The 26,516-nt window shown below is 40.2% G+C and overlaps 1 protein-coding gene across 11 annotated transcripts in view; it reads left to right on the forward strand.

The window, feature by feature from the left end:
• Positions 1-6,491: 6,491 nt before the first annotated feature.
• The window catches only part of st3gal3b (ST3 beta-galactoside alpha-2,3-sialyltransferase 3b), a 44,387-nt gene continuing 24,362 nt past the window's right edge, over positions 6,492-26,516 (forward strand). Inside the window, exons 1-7 of one of the 11 annotated variants that reach the window (XM_086270771.1) lie at positions 12,506-12,882; positions 12,989-13,018; positions 14,675-14,822; positions 20,161-20,247; positions 20,710-20,751; positions 21,964-22,006; positions 23,254-23,346. In XM_086270771.1, coding sequence (XP_086126897.1) covers positions 14,714-14,822; positions 20,161-20,247; positions 20,710-20,751; positions 21,964-22,006; positions 23,254-23,346 — 374 coding nt within the window. In that variant the 5' untranslated portion in view covers positions 12,506-12,882; positions 12,989-13,018; positions 14,675-14,713. The other 10 variants (XM_086270774.1, XM_086270775.1, XM_086270776.1 and 7 more) reach the window with 10 other exon arrangements.

Consider the following 26,516-nt stretch of genomic DNA (forward strand, 5'->3'; position numbering starts at 1 on the left):
AACATGTCACTCCTGGTCTGATTGGGGAGGGGACCAGAGAAAACTACAGAGTCCGACATTGTTTTGGCAAAGTTACACACCGATTCAATATTGATTTTAGTGACCTCCGATTGGCGTAACCGGGTGTCATTACTGCCAACGTGAATTATGATTTTACTGAATTTACGTTTACCCTTAGCCAGCAGTTTTAAATTTCCTTCAATGTCGCCTGCTCTGGCCCCTGGAAGACAATTGACTATGGTTGCCGGTGTCTCTAGCTTCACACGTCTGAGAACAGACACACCTCATAAAAATAGCTTTAGCACTGTCACAGGATATATTGCACAAACAGGAAACCTTATTCTTCCTCTCTGAAACTGTTTGAAGGTAGGATGCTCTTTACTGTGAGTTAACTTTAAATTAAGAATTCTCTTGCACAACTTGTAATTAAATGCCTCTGTAAAACCCTGTAATGCCAACTGTATCATATTTGACACAGGTTTTTGTTGGTGTTTGTTTGTTTGTTGTTGGGGGGGGGGGGGGGATCTCTACAGTGGTCTTATCTTTTCAAACCAGTCATTGCGGCAATTATTCAATAGTTCATGCTTTATAGGGAGAGGAAAATGTTTTACTCAGAAATGGCACCTTGTTGTATTTGGCGTGATATACTATATTGGTCCTGCTTAATGTTCAGCATTTTATTTCTGGACACTGACACAGTTTTTTTGTTTGTTTGTTTTTTTTTTTTACCTGTTTACAGAAACATATTCCAATTATAGTTATATAATGGACATGGACATAATGTATAGTGTCTTAGTTTTCATTTGAGGGCATCCACATTCAAATTAGATGAAGGGTTTAGGAGTCTCAGCTTCTAATTGTATGCCACCCTCTTTTTAAATGAAAAGTAATTGGACAATTGACTCAAATGCTATGTCGTGAGGAGACGTGTGCAATTCCTTTGTTATTGTCATTATCAGTTAAGTAGATAAAAGGCGTGGAGATGAGTTGAGGTGTGGTGCTTGTATTTGGAAGATTTTGCTGTGAACAGACAACATGCAGTGAAATGAGCTCTATATGCAGGTGAAACAAATCATCCTTAAGCTGTGAAAACAGATCGTAACCCAACTGTGCATGCATTTTAACTGTTGCAGACTAAACTTCAGACAGAAAGACCCACAAACAAATAGCAACTGAAAGCCGCTGTATAAAAGGCCTGGCAGAGCATTAAAAAGGAGGAAACCCAGCATCTGTGATGTCAACGAGTTCAAGAGTTAAAGAGTTCAGGCAAAGGGTTTTCAACCAAGTTACACTAAACGCCTTTCACGCGTTTAGTGTTTTAAAGCTAAACTGCAGGTGGCTTCACATGGTTACTAAAAATATGAGTCAGTGTCTTGTTTTCTTTCTGAATAGTTGCCTGCATGTCTGTATCAGACATGCACCATTTGGATTAAAGTATCACTTCCTTTTTTTTTTTTTTAACTCAAGGGTTTTCAGTCCCATTACACAAGTCTATAAGAGCAAGCATTGTTTTCTTGTGGCTTTAGAGGTACAGTGAACTCACTGTCATATTCAAGAAAGTAGTTTGAGGTGATTTGAGTTTTGCAACTTGGTGCGTTATCCTGCTGGAGGTACACATCAGAAGATGGGCCCACTGTGCTTATAAAAGGATGGACATGATCATCAACACTGCTGTCCTCCACGTCGTTACACAACAAGCAGCCTGAACTGTCGATGTTGATGTTGTTTACACCACATTCGGAGCCTACCACGAGAATCTCTCAGCAGAAATCGAGACTCTGTTTCTTGTTCTCATCTGACACGAATGGTCTTCTGCTGTTGTTGCCTGTCTACTAGTGATGTGCGATACCACTGATTTCCTTTCCGATCCGATACCAAGTAATATTCAGGGTGGTATCGACGATACTGATCCGATACCGATACTTTGTACAAAACGGATTTTATTTATTGTATCTCAAATTATAGCGTCATAATGATTACAGGACATCAGAATACCTTCTTCTTATCACTTAATAATGCAGAGTTCATCATATAGAAATAAAAAAACCAAAGTTGTGTGCTATTTGAACACCTTGCCTGCCTGGAGGACTAAAGGACTCCGTGAGAGACTCTCACCCTAGCAGCACCTGTCCCTCTCCTCCTCTTCAGTTCGCCTCAACATACGCTCGTCATATTTTGTGATATGATTTACTCTGAGGTGTTTGACAAGGTTAGTGATGTTGCCACAACCATACATGCCAACCCTCCCGATTTTTCCGGGAGAATCCCACCTTTCTCCAGATTTTCCACCCGGACAACAAAGTTGAAAAACCATATCGCAGAATTCATAGCGCGGCCCAGCCAATTCCAGTTTCCAACAATGACGGCAGCGACTTAGTTTTAATATCACTCTTATTTCTCTTTCTGGGTCGCAAAAAAACTTTTAACATATTTTCAGGTGAGAATGTAGCTGTGTAAACTTCAAATATCTGAGCCGACCGACACATCGTCTTCAAACCCCCGCGGTCTTTCACCACTCGGGTTAAACATGATGTACAAGTCACTTTGATAACTTAAAAATGTTCTTGTTTGGCTTTTTCAGTGTTTTATTTGTTCGTGAGTAAATCGGTTTGGCTGAGATTAAAGTTATTAGATTAGATTAAATTAAACTTTATTATTCCCTCGGGAGGGTTCCTCCGGGGTTTTCACACAGCTGAATAAACGTCAAACAGAAAACTGATTAAACAGAAGAGTTTACGTCAGTGTCCGGTTATATTTTAGACAGCAAGGAGCAGACGGCAGAGTTTCACTCCACCGAGGGAGCTCGTGACGTACTACCCGGCTTTCTTTAGACCGCGAAGGCCGGTCCTCAGGTGGAAGCAGCCTCTGAATTTGGACACCCCCGCTGTTTCCGGGCCGGCCAATAATAACGGTGACATTTAACGTATTTTATCCGATAAATAAACCCTGTAAAATATATTTATCCGCCCAAACAGCCCTTTTGAATGTCTCCCTAATTCTGAGGTCTCAAGGTTGGCAAGTATGGCCACAACACCTCACTTTTTTTACCACATTTATTGCAAACCACGGCTCAGCTGTTTGTGGAGGTAAAATACATCCGCACAATTACGCTCAGCCATTGTTGTGAGTGCGCACGCCAAGGGGCTGCGAGACATTTATACAGCCGTATTTCGCACATGACTATGAAAGGCGGAAGAGGAAGTAGTTCCTTTGAATGTAGGCAATCCGAATGTTATAGTTTCTTTCCACTGTGTTCCTGTTAATGACAAACTACAAATTTACTCTAAATTACTAAAATATCGATATTTTAATGTGAGAATCGATTCTAGAACATAAATGATTGGTATCGGAGGAATCGATATTTCAGGATCGATCCGCACATCACTACTGTCTACTTCATGGTTCAAAGTGTTGTGCATTCAGATATGCTTTTCTGCAAACCTTGGTTGTAACAAGTGATCTGTGGCATCAACGATGCATTTTCATTCAGCACGGCCACTCACTGAACCATAGAGGTGTTAGTGTGGGAAACTCCCAGTACATCAGCAGTACCTGAAATATTCAGACCAACCCATCTGGCAGCAACAACCATGACACATTTCTTTCCCACTGATGCTCTGTTTCAACATTTAGGAACTTTTCTGTGAGAAGCCTACGTGCCATAATGCTCCAAGTTTCTGAACTGAAACAATGCCAAGCAAAACATGATCCGATCAGGTCCTTTGTCTTACAAGTACATCATGTTCAGTCCTTGCCACAACTTGCCCAATGTTGCCATTTTATATTTTTTCAAACTCCCTCACAGAAAAAGCTTAGCTGCATTTCTGCAGCTGCAGAGCAGGGGACCAGAAATATCACGTATGTGGTTGTGTACTCAGAAACGGGGTGGGGATAGGAGGATACCAGAGACAGAAAGTCTAGATTTCATATGTATGTAAGCATGTGTAAGTCCCATTACAGGATGTGAAAGTGGCCGTCTATCTGACAACTAGTTTTGTGAACGAAGCTGCTAGAGAACAAAACAGGGAGCCATGGGTTAATTTTGACTTCCAATACTAAATATTTTTAAATGGTTTTAAATGGTTTTCAAGTATACAAAAGTATACAAATTGTTTATGGTTCTTGTTATTTTGGCTTTATTACAGATATTAAATCATATTGAGATTATATGCTGTTACGGTGATCCTCTACAGCAGTTTTTCTGTTTCATTCTTCTTCCAGTTGGTGCCTCATCACTATGCAGCAAACTGCAGCATAGTGGTTTCTCCAAGGGTCTACTTTGTCCGAGTCACTTTATCACATGACAGATCAATCCCCTAATCACCTGAGCAATCTTGTGTATGCACAGTGCATACACGTGCCAACATTCTGAGTTCGAGCCCCCAGCTCTGGACGTCCATGCTGAGTAAATGCTATCTTAATGGTGTATATATGTACTTAAAAGTAAATGCTTGTTGCCTCAAAAAAATAAAGTTCAATGATTCAGTGATTTATTTTATAATTTTATCCCCTGGCTTCCAATTAAATACGACATTGATTTAAATATCCTGCTGCTTACCTATAAAATCATAAATAATATCGCACCTTGCTACCTTATTGATCTCCTTAGCGTGTATACTCCCAGTAGAACACTGAGATCGTCTGACAAATTGCTCTTGGTGCAACCTAGGTCACGGCTGAAAACCAGAGGTGACAGTGCCTTAGCTTCAGTCGCACCTAACCTCTGGAATAACCTCCTTCATACTATTCGCGCATCTGACTCGATCCAGACCCTCAAGTCTCGATTGAAAACCCACCTTTTTAGCTTAGTCTTCCCGGCCTCCTAGAGCATGCCTTTTAAGTGTACTTTCTCGCCCTCCCCTTTTCTTCTCTTTTGTTTAGATTGTTTTATGGATTTTATCTTTAAATCTTACTTGCTCATCTACGTTCTTGTATGCTTGGTTAATCAATGCCTCCCACCTGCTAGCTTATCTGCTTTTGTACTTTGCTACTGTTTTACTGGCTACCTCTGGTTTTAAATGTGCTATACAAATAAAGTTGTATTGTATTGTATTGTATTATAAGCTTATTGGTGTGACCCTCTACAATAATTCCAGTTTCACATGTACGCCTTGGGAACATTAATTGCCATAGTCTGAATTAGACTTCTTTCTACCATAGCATTTCAGTCATGTTAAAGTCTGGACCAATGACTTTCAATAATATATGAATGATACATATAATATATAATATGTTTTTACAGTCATTGGTCTGGACTTTTGACTGGGCCATTGTAACATGTTGATTCTTCTCCTTTTCAGCCATTCTGTTCTAGATTCGCTGCTGTGCTTGGGATCATTGACCTGTTGACCCAGTTTGGGTCTTTAGCTGTCGGACAGTTGGCCTCACAAAAGAATATAACATAACAATATAACAATATAAGATACTCAGGTCCAGTGGCTGCAAAAAAGGGCATCCCCTTTACCCCAATCACCCCTTTTCTTTTAGCCAAATGAGGCGTTATGCGCATTATGGAGAAATATCTGCAGTTTGGTCTCATCTATCCAGATGACATCCAGAAGTCTTGTAGTTTGCTCTGATGTAAATTTTCAAAGTTAAGCCATGCTGCCAGGTTCTTTTTAGAGAGAAGAGACTTTCTCTTGGTAATCCTTCTAAGCAACCTGTACTTGTTCTGTCTTTCTCTTAATGTACTGTCATGAGCTCTAACATTTAACATGCTAACCGAGGCCTGTAGAGACTGGGATGTAGCTCTTGGGTTTTTGGCAATTTGTCTGAGTATTGCACGATCTAACCTTGGAGCTGATGTCCTTTCTCATTATCAAGACACACCTGAATGCTCCAGGCCAGCAAACTAAAAAAAAACCTTTGCTTTTCACACTTGCTGTTGATTAATAAATCAAGTGTATTTTGATCAGCAGCACTTTGGCTTTATTTTTGTTAAGTAAATGATAAAATTGAATATTATATGCACTGTAGATCATCTCAGGTTGTAGTTATTTCATTTTAATTCCTGTTAAGGACAAGATTTATTTTATGTCCTCAAATATAAAACCTTAAAATAACTCACAGTTACTGTGTTATGGCTTCTTGTTCATGAAATCCTGCTGTTTATAAATGTACAAAGGATCCAAATTCCATGAAATATCTGTCACAACAGGATCTTATTTAAACAAGCTTGTGCGATGTTTGTTAACATCTAGTACGAAGGTCGCACCAAATATCTCCCTCTGCTTTTATCAGTTCCTGCTTCATCCAGTCCCCAAACATTATTATACTGTATTGTATGAAATAATGAATTCCAACCTTGTAATTAATTAACAGCTGTGTACAGAGCCCAGCCACAATGTACAGCCAGTATTTTATTGGATTTCTAGAGTCTTATTTTCCCCATTATTTCTGTTACTGATTAACTACTGTTTACGGTGACCTAAAAAGGAAGTCTCCAAATCAATATGGTCCTTTTTTTTTTTTTGGAAACCTCCGTGATTCATCTGTTCTTAGTTCTTAGTTCTTGTCTAGTTTTAATACTCTGGCTAAAGGACTTGACGGCAGCAGCTGAAAAGGTGATGTTTCTTTCTACCTTTAATGTAAGTTTATAAAACTCAGATGCATTAATCAGATTTTTTCCCCCCTATATGTTACACAACTTTAAAAAGCCAAGAACAGTTCTGTAAGTGATACATTAATAATCTATTCATTCGCAAAATTATGTCCTCCATCGGGATATTGTTTCTGTATTTGTGTATGTTGCCATAACAATTCCTTTTTATTATGCCAAATTGACCCCATACACATAAACATGCGCTTCAGACTTTTACAGTGTTCTTACAATTGTTTTAAACTTCGGTGAGAGATAAAACTATTTATAAGCACTCTGAGATCTAGGTTATACTCTAATCCGGTTGTTCAGTGATGACGCGACGAATCCTACTTCCGGGCCTAAAGTAGTCTGCGTTTATGGCTTTTGTGTTGTTAACATGTTTAATGTTATGTATTTTCTTCTATTTGATCTCAAAAAGCTCCTAAAACAGTCAGTGATCACTGTTGACCTCCCTCGGCTTTTTTTTACCGCTAATCATTTATTTAAGCTCAGTTTTTAAAACCTTAGGATGTAACTACAGCCCGGCCCATGCAGCAGTATGAATGACTAACCTCGTATTGTGGATGGATTATCTCAGTTATTCTCCTGGCTGAAGTTTGGTCCTTTTACAGCATCCTGCCATGCGATTACATTTGTTCCTGACCACCGAGAACACTCACGTTAACTTTTATCGAGTGGAAAAAAAGTTAGCTTGTTTATATTATGCTAACATAGCTGTGTCGCTAGCGGTCATGTAGCACATCATTATATACCAGCTAGCCAAGCTTCAGTAACCCTACAAACGTCACTGCTGTTTAGTTTTCTGTCTTCATTTATGCTGGAAGTGATAACAGAGCTGTACGTTTTAATTTGTTTCCAAAACCCCGCAGTCAGGACATGCTATATTGTATTTAGATAGAAGCTAGCGAGCTAACTCCCTGCTGACTTCTAACTCCGTTAAATGTCATAAATTCCGTTTTCATGGATGCCTGGATGTTAAACTCAATTGTTACACCTGGTAGAGCAGAACGCTGATCATTTTATTAAAGATGAAAGACTTTAGACAGTTTTTCAACTCTCAGTAATGCCATAGTGATCGTTTGATATATGGACCTGCAGCGGAGTTTAGGTCCAGACACGGCTAGTGACGTCAGACTGAACAATCGGATAGGGATGTTTCCAAATTGATTTGAACTGTGACAGGAGCCAAAAGTTAAACATATTACACCAAACACTGAATTAATCACAGTGTAATATGAATTTTAACGTCTGAATAATTAATTTCCAGAATCAATTCTGTAGACATGATCTTTTTTTTGTTGTAATGGTCCATCAGAACCCATACCCACAGAATTTTGTTCCTCTCTTGAAAATTTGAGGTTTGAATATGAATATCTCAAAAACCTAAAAGAAAACTTTTCTCAGTCAGTTGCATCTTGAGACACAAGAATCGTGTTCTGTTCAGGCTACTGACATTTCTGCTTTAGTGTTTCAGCATGAAATTTGGATGAAAATAGTATTTGCTTCAATTTTTGTGACAAAGACTTTCATGTTTCAAATAGTTCTACATTCTTTATTATGTATTATTATGAAATTGTGTGTGATTTTTTTCCCATAGTTTATCTAGCCAATACTCAGTCCTTTGTTGATATATTTGTCCACATCCAAATTAATAATTAATTAATTAATTAATTTAGATTAATTACAGATCCTTGTTCATTTTGATGGTGACAAAGGCCAGTAAAAATTCCAGGTTGTTATTTTTAATAGTTTGGTCTTAAGTGAGCAGAACCAGTGAAACTATTTCTGTCACCATAAAGATGCTTAACCACATCTTAAGTGCAAGTTCAACAGTACATGTCATTTTTTCAAAATGATAAAGAAATGCTGCTGGAACTGTTGATGTTGATGTTGTTAGTAAATGTAAGATATCTGTCAGCAAATCAGCAAATAAATGCAGAACTGTTTGCTAGAGTAAAAGCCACACACACCACTAAGGAAGTGGTCTGATGATTCACATGGCAGAACACTGGAGTATTAATTTTGCCCACCGTTCACTTTGGCTGTAGTCGTGTATTATTTTAACTCAGATTTGCGATGAGGACAGACATAGAAAGGATGTTAATAATCCTGTTCCACAATTAATTCATTCAAATTGATACTTTTTGACATATCTAAAACAAAAAATACTTCTGTTAATATCACTGCATTTGCATAGTACATTTGGTCATGTGCATACCTGACAATTAAGGCAAAAAAGAAGAGAGAGAGAGAGAGATTACGTTGTGGATACCGACTGTTCGAGGTTGCAACAGGAGCACGTGTCATTAGGTTTGTAAACTGCAGTGAGTCACATTTACTTGTAAACTTTGCAACATAATTTTAACCTGAATGACATCACTTCTAACCCGTATGACTGGATGGCCAAGGCATACTTGCAGATCAGCCCAGTTTTAGGAAGATATCAAGGAAAATTCCCTTTAGTTCCATCTACTTCCTCAATTGTCTATCTAATTTAGGTTTGCAGGAGTACTGGAGCCTCATCCAGCTGTCATAGGGCAAAAGGTGGGGTACACCCTGGCCAGGTTGCTGCTGTCATTTAGTTGTGAGATTGTGAAACCTGAATAAATTATTCTGGATGAGTTGAAGCCTTCTGCTGCTAGACTATATGGCTGCATCTTTTGGGGAATACACAATCAGAGCTGAGCAAGAAACATGCCAAAGTAACTGAGAAAAACTGTAATACAAGCCGATTTAAGGTACTATGTTGTAAAAAAAATAATAACTTCATTGTTAGAAGAATAAAATAAAAGCTCCTTGGTTAGGCAAAAGTGTGAACTTATGCACGACAGAAACCGTCTGCACTGTGGAGAGAAAACTTAAATATCTGTAACCGGATGGTATCACTGCTAATAGAAAGCAATTAAGAAGCAGGGAGTAGGATAGCATTTTCACCAGCACGTGTATTTCTGTTAACATGACCAAATAGTCAGTCAAGGCTATACTGCTCTGGTTTGTTCTTGTTTGCAAGTCTGAAAATAATTCATCAGAGCAGTGGAGTGTATCAGTAGAAGGAGGGAAACCACAGCTGTAAAAGTGCTAAGCCACAACCCCCAAATGATCAAATTAATTTCCACGTGCTTTCATCTCAGGGACTGAACTTGGGATAGACAGAACAGAATTGTATAGGAGAAATGGTACATTTTCCCTTCAGTAAGCCAGACGAATAAATAATGGTGCACTACACAGATGTGGTTAGAGATCAGAAAAATTCTTGATTCTTCCTTCTTGCAAGACCATAGCAATGAATGACTCCTGTGCCAACTCATAAGGGAATCCCACACCAGCTCTTGAAAGGGCTTGTGATTCTCAATAGGGTAAGTGTGTGCGTGCGTGAGTTTGCTCGTGTTTTTTTCTCCTGGCTCCTGCTAATCTCCTGACCCCAGATGGAGAACAGTGGGTGAGCAGATTCTATTTCCTGCTTGATTCAATATTAATAGATCGGTGTGCTACTCTGCCACACTCTTTGCTGGGCAAAAAACGGAAGACTGCTGCCTCCTGCCTTGGCTCTCAGCCCAACAACTGGTTATGTAGGAAATGAGACCATGTGAATGTCGTGTCATAAATAAGAAACAAGAAGCACAAGGAAAACTGAATAAAGTGAGTAACCTGAGCAGGTGAGAAGGACAGGACTATGGATTTACTGCAACATAATGTGCTGTAAGCAGCTATGTGATGGGGTAAAAGTCTAGCTGGGATTGAAAGCATACAGCATACAAAGTCTACAGGGGCCATGCTGATGCAGAGGATGATACGGGTCTATGTCCAGGAATCAACACAATTTGCAAATAGTTTGTTGTGTTCACTTGAATTTAATCCAAAATCGACATATCAACTGTTGGAACTGAGAAATTTTATTTACTTATTTATATGCTAAGTATACAGTACTGTGGAAAAGTCTTGAGCAATTTATCTTTTCTTTACATTTAGCTAGGAAACAGGTGCATATTATTACCTCCTCTTTACGAATACTGAAGTGATGAATGTAATATGTGTAGTTTTAAAAGGAAGTATTTCCTATTTTTGTCTGTGAAGGTTCTCAGTCATCCAGGTCATCGTAGTCAAAGGAGCTTGCAAAGAAAAGCGTCTGGACTTCTTTAAGTTGCTTGAAGACATTTCACCTCTCATCCGAGAAGCTTCTTCAGTTCTAAGGTCAAATGGTGGAGAGTCCCAGATATAAACCTAGTGGGAGAATATCCCCTCACAGAGGGACAAAAGGACCCCTGAACGCCCACTCACATCCTGGGCCATCTGACCTCAGGAATTCGCGTGATAAGGTGGGGCCAGGTTTCACAATGAGCTCACCCGAAACCCTGGCTGATTGGGACCCACACCCATTTTCATACCTTGGCTCATGTGATTAGAGGATCATCAGGGGGTCCTTTTGTCCCTCTGTGGGGGGATATTCTCCCACTAGGTTTAAATCTGGGACTCCCCACCATTTGACCTTAGAACTGAAGAAGCTTCTCGGAAGAGAGGTGAAACGTCTTCAAGCAACTTAAAGAAGTCCAGACGCTTTTCTTTGCAAGCTCCTTTGACTTGTTCTTATACATGTTATACATTTATTACCAACCTGAGAGTTTATCCGCTGGTGATTCGACATGACGAATGACTTCTGAAGTCTTAATTCAGCTCAAGATGCTGTAGATTCCAGTCAGTAACACTTTCGGTCCGCTAGTAAAACGTAGTTCTATTAATCTGCGCTCGATTACTCTTGAACTGGACGTAAGTCCCCAAAAACTGAATTTTGGAACTGAAATTGAATGGTGAGAAGTGAATCTGAAATTATTCGAGAGCTAAACTTTTAAAGGATAAAATACGGTTTCAAAGAAAATTAATTCATTTTCAAAATATAAAATTCAATTTCTATTTAGTGATGATCATTTTCAAACCAATAAATTGAATTTCAAATTAGGATAATTCATATTCAGTTTTTAAAAGCATTTATTTAAGTTACAATTCAGATTCGAATTTAACTTATTCAAATTCAGTTTCTGATGGCACAGATTTCTGCCCATACAACTGATCGTCTCATTATCCGTGTCTAATCGAGTAAGACAGGATTGACTGAAGGAGAATGTTCTCCTCAAAGGCTTCCTACAAAATCCTCCTAAAGGGAAAACAAAAATGGCTTCAAGTCAACTAATACTAATCCTCCCAACTGTGGGATCAAAACATACTCCCCAATTAAAGCTGTGCTGGCCAAGCACATAGCATTACACTAACAGGACAGGCAGGACAACATGCTCTGTACGTTACAGGATCTCTATTATTGCTGCAGAACAAGGACGGTTCGTGTATATGTGAGCTATTGATGGAAACCCAGCTACAACAGTACTACAACAGCAGAAAAGCAAAGAGAAGCACCACGTGAAGATCCACATGAAAAGGTGCATTCATCCTGGCCCTACTAAAACAGGAAGCGGGGGCATCGTAATTCACTGAAAGCCTCATGTGACCGTTGCAGGCAAACTGTGTTGCTGTGGACAAGCAAGCCGCTGTTGATCATCATCATGTTGATGGAGGGAGTGCGTTTTTCTTTAGTCACTCTTGATGCACACTAGAGCCCGGGGAGGCAGGGAGCTCTCCTGTCTCAGCAGCCACACACACACACACACAGACTCGAGCCGTTCGTCTTCTGCTTACTGATCCACTGACTTTCGCAGATTTTATCAAGATGGCTTGGAGAGGAGGGAGAACACTGTCATTTTATCGGCCAAACCTCTGTTTATTCTAAGAGAGGTACTGTTTCTCACGGGGGGACTCGGAAGGAAACAGAAAAGGTAAAGACTAAATTTATAACAGTCCGCTGGGAATGGCAATGAGACGTGGCTAAACCGTGTTTTCTTTATTCGGCTGTGATCGCGGTGGGTAATTCAGCCAAACTGGTAGTCTCTCATTCTACCACCAACAGCTGTATTATCGCAGTATTGTACTGCGGGCTCTGGCATACTCGCTGTTGTTATGAGCCTTTTTATCCGTACTGCCTCCGTGGACCGTTTCACCAAGCTCGCTGTTGTACCTCAAAAATGTCTGGAGCAGCGCCGCGCTAAACTGTAGGCCTGCCGACAGGATGAAGGCAAAACTCCCCCTGTGCCAACGCAGCGTTGTTAGCATAACGAGTGGCTAGCCGAGGCTACAATAGCTAGCCGTTCATGTCATCTGTCGTCTTTTCCACAGCTCTCTCTCTTCACTCTCTCTCAGTAAATATCTGGGTAATCATTTGCTACGACGACGTCAGGGTAAGTGGACTTGACTAAGGCAAACCCTTGTTAAAACGGCCGTTTTATGAAAGACTGGGACACAACTTTTGACCACTCAAAGTTCCGTTATGTTTGTTCTTGCTAGCCAAGGACCTCCCTGCGGTCTCAGCTGAAGGTAGGCGAATAACGTGACTTACACCTGAATATAGAGACCTGACCTTAAATGTGGCCTCTGATACAACACTTTAGGAACCGTGTGTATGAAATGAGCAGTGGGGTGAGGTGAGGTGAGGTGAGCGACTGTTGCTTCTAGACTTGTACCCTGTGATACCTTCCAACCGCCTCGGGTTCGTTTCTGCTGCAGCGGTTACCCTTTTCGGCCTACCTACCTACTCTTTATTTTTATTATGTTTAAATCTTTTTTCTTTTAAAATTAGGTGTCTGCGTTTTGTTTGCGAGTCTGTAGTCAAAGGCACCGACCGAGGAGTGTGTCTGCCTAACTGTCTATTGGGCAAACTTTTCACAGATTGCAGGCAACAACAAAACTGGATGAATAAGTTCATTTTTACGCGAGATGGTCAGCGCAGTGTCAACAACTGCGCAGGTTGGTGCTTGCGTTTTAAATATAGAGGACAACATCTGTTGGCTCATGCATATTATTAACTTTTTTTTCTTTTTTTTTTGTTAAAGTGTCAGGCAGAGGCATTACTCTTTTCTGTGCTCAGCTGTGCTTCGCCACCTCCCTGTGCTAAAGCTGCTGAGTCCTTCTCGGCAGTTTGCCTTCAATTTCCAGGATCAGAGACAGTCCACTTGATATTTGATATCAATATTTTGAAGCATGTCAGATCTGAGAATTTCTGCAGCATGCTTTTTCAGCAGGGTCTCCTCATATTTTTATTTTTTTTATTTATATATATTTTAAATAATGGATTGCATTTATATAGCGCTTTTCTAGGCACCCAAAGACCGAACTAAAATCTCCAATGGTGTCAGGGGTTGAAAGAATCTGTAGACAACAGACCTGTATTTAGCAGTTTGTTCCAATCAGGGACAAGGTCACACAGATCACTGACTGGGTTGTTTTGTCTTCTGCCAGGTAACCTCTAGACTGCATAATTCACTGCATTATGGCATGTTGATTCACATTTGTTTGCCTGAGGCAAGTAGATCGAGGTTAACTGAGCTATAACGGTGACTAAATACAGCAGTAACTTAGTTTTTGTTCGTTTTAAACAGGGAGCCCAGATTATGAGCGCTCTGCAGGTGTCAAACCATGAACACAGGGCGTGGGGTTTCCTGTTAAACTATAGAAAAAGTTTGCTGGAGTGAGGGCTTTAGCAGCACATGCTGATACATTTCAGTATTGCTGTACTCATGTCTTAAAGACGTGCTAAAAAACAAAATGACTTCTTCTGCCTCTCAGTTATTGTAACTTCTTGCATTTGGAATTCTTGTCAAGGTTCCCTGCATGAATCAAATCAATGTGTTTTTCTTCTTCTTATTTTTAGTGACTTTTATTTTCCTGTTGTAACCAACAGAAGAGATCAACAATCACAACTCTGTAGAGTTAAATGAGAAATCTAAGATCTGTCTTGATAAAACTACCTTTCATCCCACACATTTGACCTAAAAAAACATTTTTACCCTCTTTTTTTTTCTTCTTCTTCTTATCTTTCTTGCCAGCCGATCTTTTGCTATGCCTCATTTTCCCCCTCCTCTAATCACTGTGTTTTGTTTGTATCAGTTTTTTTTTTTCTTGTGCTGCTGACAGATTTCTTTAGTCTTTACAGATGTGTAAATAAAATATCCCACTCTCCTCCTGTGATTCCAGGTGATGACCTGAATAGTGCCATGTGAATGACTGAAGACAATGAAGCCTGCACACAAGCTGCTGTTCATCCTGTGCCCCATGCTGGTCCTGGGCTTTATTTACTACTCCTCCGGGAAGCTGCATCTACCCATGTGGGGACAGAAGTCTCGTAAGTGACATCTCCAGTATGACTAACATTTATTCCATCACCTCATCGTCCATCTGTCGTAGCTGTTCGAAACATTGCATGTTTTATCTGTTTTTAGAGAGAGCAAGTCTTTTTTCTTTTTTCTTTTTTTTAAATCTGTTTTTCTGTCTGCTTCTCTGCGCTCACTGTCAGCTAGTTGCACGCTCATTTTTTTGTTTTTCTTATTTATTTGATAGGCCAGAAGGCCAAGCTTTGTGTTTATGTCTCAAAACTTGTGTGTTTGTGATGTGAAAGTTAGTTTTTCATTTACTTCAGAGGAGCACTGAATGTGGAGGGGACATTTTAATTGGATCTGCTTGTACATCAAGTATGAAAGCAGTGGACACACCCATGTGGATTGTCTCAGAAATGGATATTTAACTGCCTCCACCTAGACTACAGTTTAAAAAACAAAACAAACTTTGTGTACAACTGATCAAGTGACCTCACCCCTTTTCCTTTATGCTTTTGACATGAGGCTGGCAGTTAGTTTCACAGTACGACTGCACCGGCCACTGAAACTGAAAATTAGTTAGTTAAAATTAGCACATAATAATGTAGACAGAGAGCACACCTGCTGGGTGTTGGTCATGAGTAGGCATTTGTAAATTGAATTGTATTTATTTAGAGAAGTAATGATGAAAACCAATTTCTGTTTGGCTAAGTGCTTAACAACCAACTTGTTAAAGCCCCTGGCCTCTCCAAAACACAGCTGTTTGTGTCCAGCAGAGGGGGCTAGAAGATTTCTGGTAGAAAGTTGGAAGTTTTCTGAAGAAGGGTTTCTCAGGGAGCAGTGTTTTGACACAGAAACCACAAGTGTAAGTTTTTTCCAGTTAGTTTGCAGCTCTTTATCATTACAAGCTATTAACTGATGCACTCTGCTTTTATTCCCATCAAGATAAAACTGTTTACCTCAATAATTGATCCCATTAACTAACTACAGTGCAGCAAACTGCTTAAAAACCCTGTAGCAGAAGTGAGAGAATAATCTTTTTATTTCCTTCGTCTTTTTTTTTTTTTTTTTTTTTTTAACTTATCACCATTCCCCAGAATTGCCCTCCTAAAGAAATGGTGAGTAACAAAAAGGGCATCAGCTTTTCCCCTGACATTTGTGCCATGTTTTTAGCCATGCAGCTAAATTTGTTTTTGTACTGATTCCAAAAGGAAAGTGTTTCAGTAGGAAGCCACGCATAGATTCTGTTCACATTTTTCATACATTATGACCTAATTTCTTGCCTTGCCCTCATTGTTTTAACTTGGCCTTGTTTGTTCTTGGATCACTCGGCACTCTCACTATCAATGTCTTGTCCGTGAATCATTGATGATACAACCTTTTTTTTGTTTTGTTTTTTTAATGGTCTGAACCTTGTTTGGTACCTCTGCTTTTCTTTTTTTAAGTTGGTCTAGTTGCCATGTGACGGTGGCTAACTCCCTGAGTCCAAATATGACTTAAAAGTAATAACTTTAAATAAAAGTAAAAAACTCATCTCTCTTATGTTGCATTACTGACAGATCACGTGATCAGTCAATGGTCCTGGTTGTCACAGTGCTTTTTGCTCCCTCTTTTTTAACCAGGCTCTTGTGTTCTGTTGCAACATCTCACATTTTCTTGAAATTCAACATTCATCATCTTAAAGTGTGAAATACAAAGGCGTTCAGCTTTGTACAGTTACCTTTGTAGGTTTGAAATTGTACAGCAGCAGTGTCCTCTAATAGGTTACATATAAGGGTGCATGATGTGAAGAGAGTGAACACACTTCAGCAGCACACCAAAAGAAGATTGCAGGGGGAAATATTGGCTTTCCGTAGTGCTGTGATACCAGATGTTTGGCTTAAAGAAGGTCAAAGGGGAAAGAAGAACATGTGGCTTGTCCCTCCCGCCCTCTGGCCTGGTCAGCTAAGCTGTGCTGTCGCAAGAGTGATCTCTCTCTTCACCATTATTGTCTTACAGTGCAGGACTTAGTGCTCCAGGGGCAAGTGTTATATGTAGACTTGATTATAAACATCATTAATACCATCATTTATTTTGTTTGTTTATTGTACAGTGTCATGCATTCACTGATTTGTGGCATTGCTGTGCACTCTTTTTGGGATTTCAGCTGGGAAATACTGGGAAATTTTTATTGGTTACATTTGTTTACATTTATTAAGAATCTGTTCGTTTACCAGTTTGCCTCTGCTGTTTTGACCGTGGGAATTTGAAATCAAAGTGAAGGCTGGTTTTGAACATGGGTGTGTGATCATTGTATTCAATTTCTTTTTATGTCAGCTCATGTGCTTCTATTGTGAGATGGTTTCTAGTCGGTATTTTAACACGCTTCTTCAGCTGAGGTGGAGCCTGTACTGGTAATTGAGGTTCATAAAGCAGGGAAAGATTTTCCTTGTCTGGTTTCACTTATCCAAGCATGCACGATCCCTAAGTGGTCACATAATGGTGTATTTAACTTAGTAAGTCAGCACAGAGCTGTTCTACCTAGTTATGCATGCAAAAATATAAAAAAAGCATATAGGCAACCACAAGCAGAAGGGTGGATTGGCAAAGAGAGCAGCATATTTGACAAACCAGGACACAAATACAATCTGAGAAATATTAGAAATGTTATTCGTATATTAGAAGAATACAGAAACATTAAAGGCTTAATAAACATATTAAAAAGGACTGTATGAATATATGTTGTGTGCTTTGTGTGATCAGTAAGACTGGAAAAGCGCTGAGGTCTATCTGAAACCAGGAAGGAAATGAAAAGGTTTTCTGTTAAGACTGTCAGCGTCACAGCCCTAATGGCAAGAGATAGTGAGGTCTAACTGCTATTTATACCTATGTGTTCTGTTACATAATAATTTGCAAGCATTTTAGCTGTATTTTTTTTCAGTTCCAATTCCAGACAAGGTAAAGAACTTAAAAAAACCCCCCCCATATCAAACAGCAGGCCTATTTCTAAACTCTTTGTTTTGCATATGTCAGAGAAGCGCAAGGCTTGCGTGTTCTATCTTGGGAATTTGTATTAAAGGTTATAAAACAGTAAAATGGCATTTGATAGCACATCTAGCGATTACAAAGTAAAATAATAAAGCTGCTCCCATAAATTTGTAATACTCAATAACTGCACAAAGGTTAATGATGGCTTGCAAGTAATACTTATGTTCACAAAATAGTTCATTAGGTGGTAGTTTTGTACACGTGGATCTGTTTACTTGAGCGTCACCTTCATCAGAGCAGGTTAGGTCTGCAGCAGAGCCAGTAACCATAGCTTTATCACCTTGTTATGCTTGTAATTGTGGCGCTCTGTGGAAATCCAAAAGTTTGTGTCCTCTGTTTGAATTCTTGTATCTGTTCTTGCAGCAGTGGGGTTGATTTAGTCTCTTAGAGGAGGTACATTGCTGCCTGTCCAGAAAATGGCACAGAGGGTACCCAGATTATCCCTGATGGATAACGGGTTATTCAAATACCCCTTCTTCACCACAGCCTCCAAAGTGTCCAGTTTGCAGCCAATCACAGAGCCAGCTGTGCTAATCACTTTGTGTAGTCTGCTTAAGCCATCAGCTCTGATGCCGCTCCCCTTACAGACTACCGCAAAGTACACTGCACTCACCACAGCTGAGTGCTAGAAAATGTTCATTTGCTCAGGTATTTTTTTTACCCATCCTGTCCCGGGATAGACACAGGTCTGTAGACTTCAGAAGGAAGAGCACGGCTATCACTAACACATCCAAGTTCCAACCACTCCTCAGTGCATTTCTGTGGATACCATCGGCAGGCATTGTACTGACCGTCTGAACAGAGACATCAGTCCCCTGTGGAAATCCTATACTGCACACCACCAAACCAGTCTCGCACATCGCCACCTGTCATGTAGTCTGTAATGAATGAGATGGTGGACACGTTCACTGACATTTCCTAACATTTATTTCTCAATAGCAGTGGCTGAGTAGTCTTAAATGCACTTGAGAAAACAAAGAAGCTGTTACTATATAGATGGGAGTAAGCGCCCATCCATTCCCCAACGTAGTCAGTATGCAGACTGCAGAGGGTCAGCATGACATTTTACACTCAGTTGTCCACCTGTTTTCTAACAGGAATTCAAAAGAGAATGTCCCTCTAAGAGTGTTCATGCTAAACTTATCTCAATTTTATGGATAATCTACTTACAGCCAACTTTGTTTTCAAGCTTACCAACAGCAGGGTCACTTATTATTGGGTTCCTTGCTAGTAACAAAAACACTACTTTAGGGTGCTAAATCACACTTGAAATTAACGTCTGTAGGGTGAGAAAAGAATGTGTACAGCACCAACTGAGCTGCTAACAGTTTCTCTGTAATTGCGGTAGCCAACATGCCACAGCTTTTAATCCAGATTACTTAAAGCCTAAACTCCATTAGATGAATTGAAAATGTTGTCTTGAATTTAACCCTGTTTGTCCGAGGCATTCATAAGAATTTCTTTAAACTTTGCTCACAAATCTGTAAACCCATGCACTCACCTGTTCAATATAAAATTAATCACTACACATGTAGTAGATGTGGTCAAGAAGAATTCAAACTGAGCATCAGAATGGAGAAGAGAGGTGAACGTGGCAGTTCAGATGGCAAAAGGCAGTCCAGTATATTTATTTTAAAATGGGATTCTCTCTGTCACTCTCAGTGCTTCATTAACATTGAGCTCAACAGCAGCTCAAAGAGCATGCTCTAAATATCCCCAGCTTGATTTTCAGCCTCAGAGATCAACTTCTCTTGTCTCAGCGCTATAGTGATACACCTATACAGTTTCAGCCGGAACAGAGCCTGAAATTCACTAATTGGCGAGTCTGAACAGTCGTGAAAGGCAGCAGCTCGGTTTTGCATACAGCCTGTTTCGTAAAAGAAAACATTTCTGCGCAGCAGTTTACTTCTGTTTGGTTGAAAACCTTGTTAAAGGTCCTCAGACTTTATCTGATCTGCCAAACAGATTGAAATCACTTTTCTGTAAGAGGAAGAAATGTGAAAGTATATTAAAGTCAAAGTGATCTTCACTGCAGGCTTATCAATATTGCAAGCCCCGTCTTTAAAGTAAACTTCCTTAAAACCTATTTATATTCTTATCTATATTCCGTGTAAGCCACTACTGAAGGACCGGGTTATATTTCCGTTTCCTTTCATTTCTGTCGCTGCCTCTTGTTTGTGCGCATCTGTTCTTGTTTGTGGCCACTGTTGTCTTTTCTGCTGAAGTAAAAGCATTTATTAATATATATTTAGGACCTTGTATATTGGTTGTTTGGTTAATAGTTGCCTTCACAGCTTTATCCTCATGATCTTATTTCAGTTTAACCCCTTTTGTTTACAGACAAAGATGCAGAAGAGCCGACTCTAGCCCAGACTAGAGCCCACAGTAGAGCCCAGACTAAAGGTGCTGAAGTGAAAAGAATTACAGGTAGAGGCACTGGGACTCTGCCCACATATACTGGGTTACAGTTATGAAGCATTTTTTTTCTATTTCTCTTTTTTTTTGTTCTTAATGGTTGAGTTGTTGAGGGGTTTAAATATAAATATCTGCTAACTTCACATCGCTTTCCATAACCCTTTTTTATGTCTCAAAACGGTTTTAAACCGTTTGTGCTTATTCATTCATCATACTCTCAATGTTCCAGTGTCCAAACGGTCATATAACCACAATGGAGTCTTGCTTTTAATTTTCTACTTCACTGGGCTTTCTGTCTTTTGAATAAAGATTGGAATTCACAGTCATAATTCAGCCCACTGGGATTAAAGCCACTAACCCCTCCTCTTTCTTACTCCGTAACTTCTGACATTTCTACTTGGCTTTATTTTCAAGTCCAATGCTGCCATGACAGAATGACTTCAAAAGGTGCTAACTGACCCTTTTCTGTTTCAGAGTTGGAAATGGACAACAACGTGGGACAAATAGTAGGCTCAGGTACAGCTGCAGCCCCCCCAGCCCAAACTTTTACCCATCATTGTTGTCCCAGACACCATTTTAAAGAAAACCCTGGGAACCAACAGCCCTGTTAGGTTGGGAAACACGTGGCATTTTCAAAGAAGTCAGAGAGCTTTGTTTGCTTTTTCCAGTCTGATCTATTCCTGACAAAAAAAGTACTTTGATTTTAGAAGTATCTTTGCTAAATTGATGAAACACTCATAACAACTGCAGGGGAAATGAACATGTGCTCAGCCATCATTCTCTTATGAAGGACAATACAACACTGCCCTCTGTTGTCTCAGTTTGGTAACAAACAGCAGTGAAACGGTCTGCATGAATTTTGGTGGTGTAAAGGAATTTTGGTGTAAAGGGTTAGAAGACGTAAGATTTACTTACTGCAGGTTAAGATAAACCACTAAGTTGCTTTGACTCTGCCCTCTGGCTGCTATTCTACAGATGTGTCACCCATCTTGGCTGCTAAGGCTAAGTTCCCTTCCTCCTGGGCAGTGCTTGGATCCTTCCCTTTCAAACTGTCAGACATTCCCATTACCCTTTTTCTTTATCTTTATTTTCTTTTATTCTCCAGCTTCTCTTTGACAAGATCCACAACTGCAGGTGTAATGCTGCACTATTCCTAATTTCCTCCATGCTAATGTAGTTACAGATTTTTATTTATTTATGTTTTTGGCCAGAAATGATCATAGCAAGTATTTTGCAGACCCAATCAGCTTTATTGCAAAGAGTCGGCCTGCAATGGAAACAAAGCTCCCATTTCACCTTAAATATGTTCCTCCTGGTTTTCTGTGCTCTCTCTCTCTTTTCTACCTCAACGCTTCACTAGGCACCTACTGGCTGTCCCTTTGGTTGTCCATAGGTGATCTCTGACTTGTTTTTCTAACTTTTATTTTAAACTCAACAGATTGTTTTGGCTGGCTTCTCCCTAACCTTGCTTGTTTGTCACAAGTCCTTGATCCTAATGCTTATGTTTACATCTGCCATATTGTTTCCCCCGTGAAAGCCACACAGGTTGTTTACAACTACAGCTGCTGAGCTGTTAGTTGAATAGCTGGATGACTGCATTAAGATGCCATACCTTTGTTGTTGTTCTGTTTTTTTTTTTTTTTTTTTTTTTTTTTCTTAAATCAAAGTGGTTTGTGGGCTCTTGTGGTGATGGATAATTTCCATTTCTTTTTCCATCTCTGTCCCCAGTGTATGATAAGCAGGGCTTTCTGCTACAGCTGGACACAAAATTGTGAGTACATCTCTTTCTAGTAAACACTTATGTCATCTATTATAACACATTTAGCTATTCTCCATCATCGTTTGCCACATTACACATGATGGATTCCCAAAACCGAATTCCCTTTTAGACTTTGACTCCATTAATTCAGCCGTGTTTTACATCTGTTATCACAGAATACTGCAGTCAGGCTTGATCAATGGGAAAACACGAAACATGAAAATGTAAACGTTTGGCTAATTAATCTAGCCTTATTTCTTTCCCCCTCCCCCCTCCTCTTTTTAAATAAACACACAGTGTAGGAAACACAGATGGTGACACGAGCACAGATACGATAGGTGGTCTGAGTAATAACTTTTGAAACAAGTGTGACTTGAGATGTAGGTCAGTTAGTGTTTTGTGTTTAGACTGGCTGTGGTTTGTCAGAGTAAGAACATGTTACAATAGATCATTATGCAGCTGTCATTGTGTCACTGTGTTTGTTGATGTGTGTATAATTCCCTGAATTGGTTTGACACATTGGCTCTAAACCACCATGGCAAGGTCCTTTTCTCTGGCCCTACGTTACCGCACAGGAATGAATGAGATGCTGCCATCACAGTCCACATCCACTGCAACCATAATGTCAGCACATGCTTTAAAGTGGAATTCACACGGGATCACTTCATGTAATGCAGCCGCTTTCTTTATTTTATTGCAATTCATCTTGTAGCTCAGAATTAGTTTTGTGACTCGGGTCATATCTTAATGCGGGGTAGGCAAACTGATGGAAATACCCCAGAGATTTTAATTCCACTCTACTGCAAGTGATTGAAGAGGATTGAAATAAAGTCTGTTAGCATAGATGAGCTTCAGATTATGTGCAAGAAGGCCCCAGTCAAACAGTTTCTCCAGCCAACTTTGATTTTTGGACCTCACATAGTGCAAAGACACGGGCCCCCCTCTCTTTTCCCGTTGTTTATTTGAAGTAGAATCATGGCATACATCACATTATTAATGATCCTGGTAGTAATCGGGAGGTTCAAGCTTTACCACTGCCAGCATGATTATTTAAACAAGGCTTCTCTGCTTCGTCTTGCCACACACACAGGTGATATGCTGACTTGTTGCCGAGTTCCCAGCTAATTCCACAGCCCCATCTCTCCTGCAGATTGTTTGTCAAACAAAGTTTTTGAAGCTTTGAATTTGTCATTTTAATTGGCAATCAGTTATCACGATGTGTCTAATTAAGCTCTCGCTTTCTTCTTTTTAATGTACAGATCGCAGGAGTTAGAATACAAGTATGGCAACCTCAGCGAAGGAGTGTGCAAGCCAGGATATGCAGCAGCTAAGATGGCCACCATCTATCCTAAGTGAGACATTTCTTTTGGACTTTTTTTTTGCATGTGAAGAACTAACTTTTAATGCAAAATCAAGATCTTTACGCATAGATAATGTTAACTGGATGTCAGCAAGAGAAAAGCTTTTACTCAAGCATGCAAACTTGCATGATGTCACTCCTCAAACCAACTAGGCCTTAAGGGTTTTGAGTCAGTAACAGAGAAGCCCCTACATTCCTATCCAGTCTCCCCCAGTTTCAATCATGTTTCTATCATCTTCTCCCCACCACAAAACCTCAACTGTGTCCTTGTGATCCCCCATTACACAAAAGAACTTTTGTCGCCTGAGTAGAAGGTCTCACATCACTTCCCTATCGTGTTAAAGAGCCTTAGAGGCGTTCTGCGAACGCCACCAACCAGCTTCCTGCCTTGACTCATCAAGGGGTCTCTAATACCCAGCCTACACAGTCTATACAATCCCCAACAGTCCTCCTGATGTCATTGGTTCTTTTGATTTTTCACTGTCTCCACTTTGTCGTCCGTTTCAGCTCAGTCTATTGGACATTGTCCTTTTAGCGTTCTTGCGCAAGGGTAGTTTTCATGTTGCTAAATAATAGGCTGTGACACTAAAGTAACTACTTGACCTAGCTATTGGGCAAAGGAATATATTGAACCTCCTTTATGTATCGCCTGAAGCACCAAGTTTTAAATTTTAAATTAAAAGTAGTAGTATTTAATTGAGTCTATTAAAGGTATATGACCTACAGTGGCTCCAAATGCTCTAAATAACACTATCAGCTGCCCTGTGGACTATAAAGTGCAACTTTTTTTTTTTTTTTTTAAATAAGATGGACAAAGCACTTTGTGCCACTGCCCTCTACCTATATGAGAGGCTATGATTTAGCAATGTCCTCCCTGGTAATGACTTCCTCTCATCAGCCGCACGTGTCGGATCAAAGTTCTGTTCAACACAGAAAACCCCTGGGAGCCCACTGATTACTACCACCTTCAACCCAGTCTCTCACAGGTCAATAAGCACAATTAATGCTGCACTTAGTATAAGTTTGTCTGTATGCTCATTTGTATAAATAAGTGTAAGTGTACAGCCAAATGTACACAGTTGTGCTGTGTGTGTGTTTGGTCGTGATTTGTCTCCTGTGTGGAAGGGAAGTCGGCTGTTTAACATCTTATCTGTTAGCGTTCTTTATTTCTGCCTGCTTTGTACATTTACCATTAAAATATTCTCGTTAACAGTTTGTGTGAATTGGTGTGGACGACAGTTCGACAGTTAAAGAAAACCTACTTAACCTCTAGCAGTGAGGTCCTATGGCTCTCCATCTAATCATCATCTGCTTCCTCCATGTTTGTCTTCTTCTGAAGCTCCTTGCCCTGCAGTCTCCAATTTATTTTACGCCCCTCCCCTCACCCTCTTCTTTCCCCCAAAACTGTTTGTATTAGAGCCCTAAATCAAGTGTTGGCAGTGAACTCGAAGTGGCACGGTTATGAAAATATTGCCTGTGAGAGATGGACCCAGCAAAGGAAATGAGCACAATGCATCCCTGCCTGTTGGCTGTTTTTGGGAGCCCTCACTACTTATTTAACAACAAGCAGCCCCCTGTCTCTGCTTGGTCAGGATGTCAGTGACTGACTGTTGGTCAGGGCTCACTGACTTGTAATGGTCCCGTGTTATTTATAGCCCCATGTGGCCTCAGAAGGCCCAGGTTTAATGAATCTCCATTTGTTTTGCCTGGACACAAGTCTCTGAGTGTGCATGCCCCTGTCAGGCGAGGTGAGTCAAGGTGGAGAGAGAGCCATACATAACTACCTCTAGTCGCTCGCTGGAGAATAATGAGGATTTCAAAGAATGATTACCGTGCTTGGAAGAGGCTGAAGCTTAACCGGAAGGTCTCCCAATAATGTCAGCCATGTTTGGTCATTGTGTCTCACATATTTCTTGTCAACCAGTGGCAGTGTTATGTTATGGGAACAAGTATTCAAGGGTCCTGCTGAGAAACAGAGGTGTAATCGAGCTTGTGAGTCTTTTCGTGCTTCCATAGTTTGAATGCTGTTTGTCGGCTGCAGGAGGAATAATTTACAGCTCTGTGTGTTTATTGGACAGGTGCATCAGCAAAATGCAACACTTATATTGCTGGTGGTCTAGTTCTAGGGAAGGGGTGCAATAAGCACTCTGTAATGTAATCTCTGTATTTCTTTAGAAATTAACTAAAGATGTACACCAGTTTGATAAATCTCCTTAACTTTGTCTTTTCTGTAGGGGTGTCACGATGCTTTTAAGTTAGACACAAAATGTTAGGCAGCTTGTTAAAGAACAGCACATCCATAGAGCTCCATCCATGTAAACATCAGAGGAGAAACGACACGAACGGCTCCTTGCTCCTTTTTCCCTCTTGCCTCGCATCCCTCGAGCTTGACAGAGGGTTATAAAAACACACATCCATCCCGAAGCTACACTTGCAGAAGTGGCACATAACCCAGCGCTAGGGTCACAGGCGTTACTAAGAGGAAATGACTCCTTTTTGATATCGGAGCTGCAGTTAATCAAAGAGAGACACACACGCACACTTCTATAGCCACACAGGATAAGGAAGAGGCGATGGCGGAAGTAGCGGGTCGTGGGCCATTAAAAACATTGGCCACTGGGGTGTTTTTGACTATCAGGCCTAATTTGTTTTCTAATGGGACTGACATTTTGTTCTAGCCATTTCAACTGTGTATTCTGTCGTGGGTAAACTTTTTTTATCAACCCCTGAAGTTTTATCGTGTCTCTTCATTGAGAACAACATCCTCCACTCTAATTCAGTCTTGCTTCAGATCGTTAGAGGAAAAAAACATTGTGACATGAGTGTTGTTTCAGACAACCTCATGTGTCAGATGTGATTTAGGCCCTGGAGGAGAGGTTATGTTGACGGGTTATGCACTGCAACCTCTTAATTTCTATCACCTGCTTAGATTTGAGCTGTTGTGCTAAGGTGTGTGGAGGCTTTGCTCATTTTAGGAAGCTTTTACAGGGTGTGGGGATGCTAGGTTTAATGATGGTGGGACATAAAAATTCAGTTATCACCTCCTTGGTAACATAAACTTTATTATCCCAAGTGTAGTGAGGATTACGAGAACCTGCCGGGATAGATTCAGCACACAATAAGTAATTGTTGAAAGTTTGTAACAGGAGCTGTTATACTAAG

This window comes from Aulonocara sp. 'chitande type north' Nkhata Bay, linkage group LG18 (genome assembly GCF_057382095.1).
Source record: "Aulonocara sp. 'chitande type north' Nkhata Bay isolate Kocher_YH1m ecotype deep benthic linkage group LG18, A_spYH_male_GT1.1, whole genome shotgun sequence".
NCBI lineage: Eukaryota > Metazoa > Chordata > Actinopteri > Cichliformes > Cichlidae > Aulonocara > Aulonocara sp. 'chitande type north' Nkhata Bay.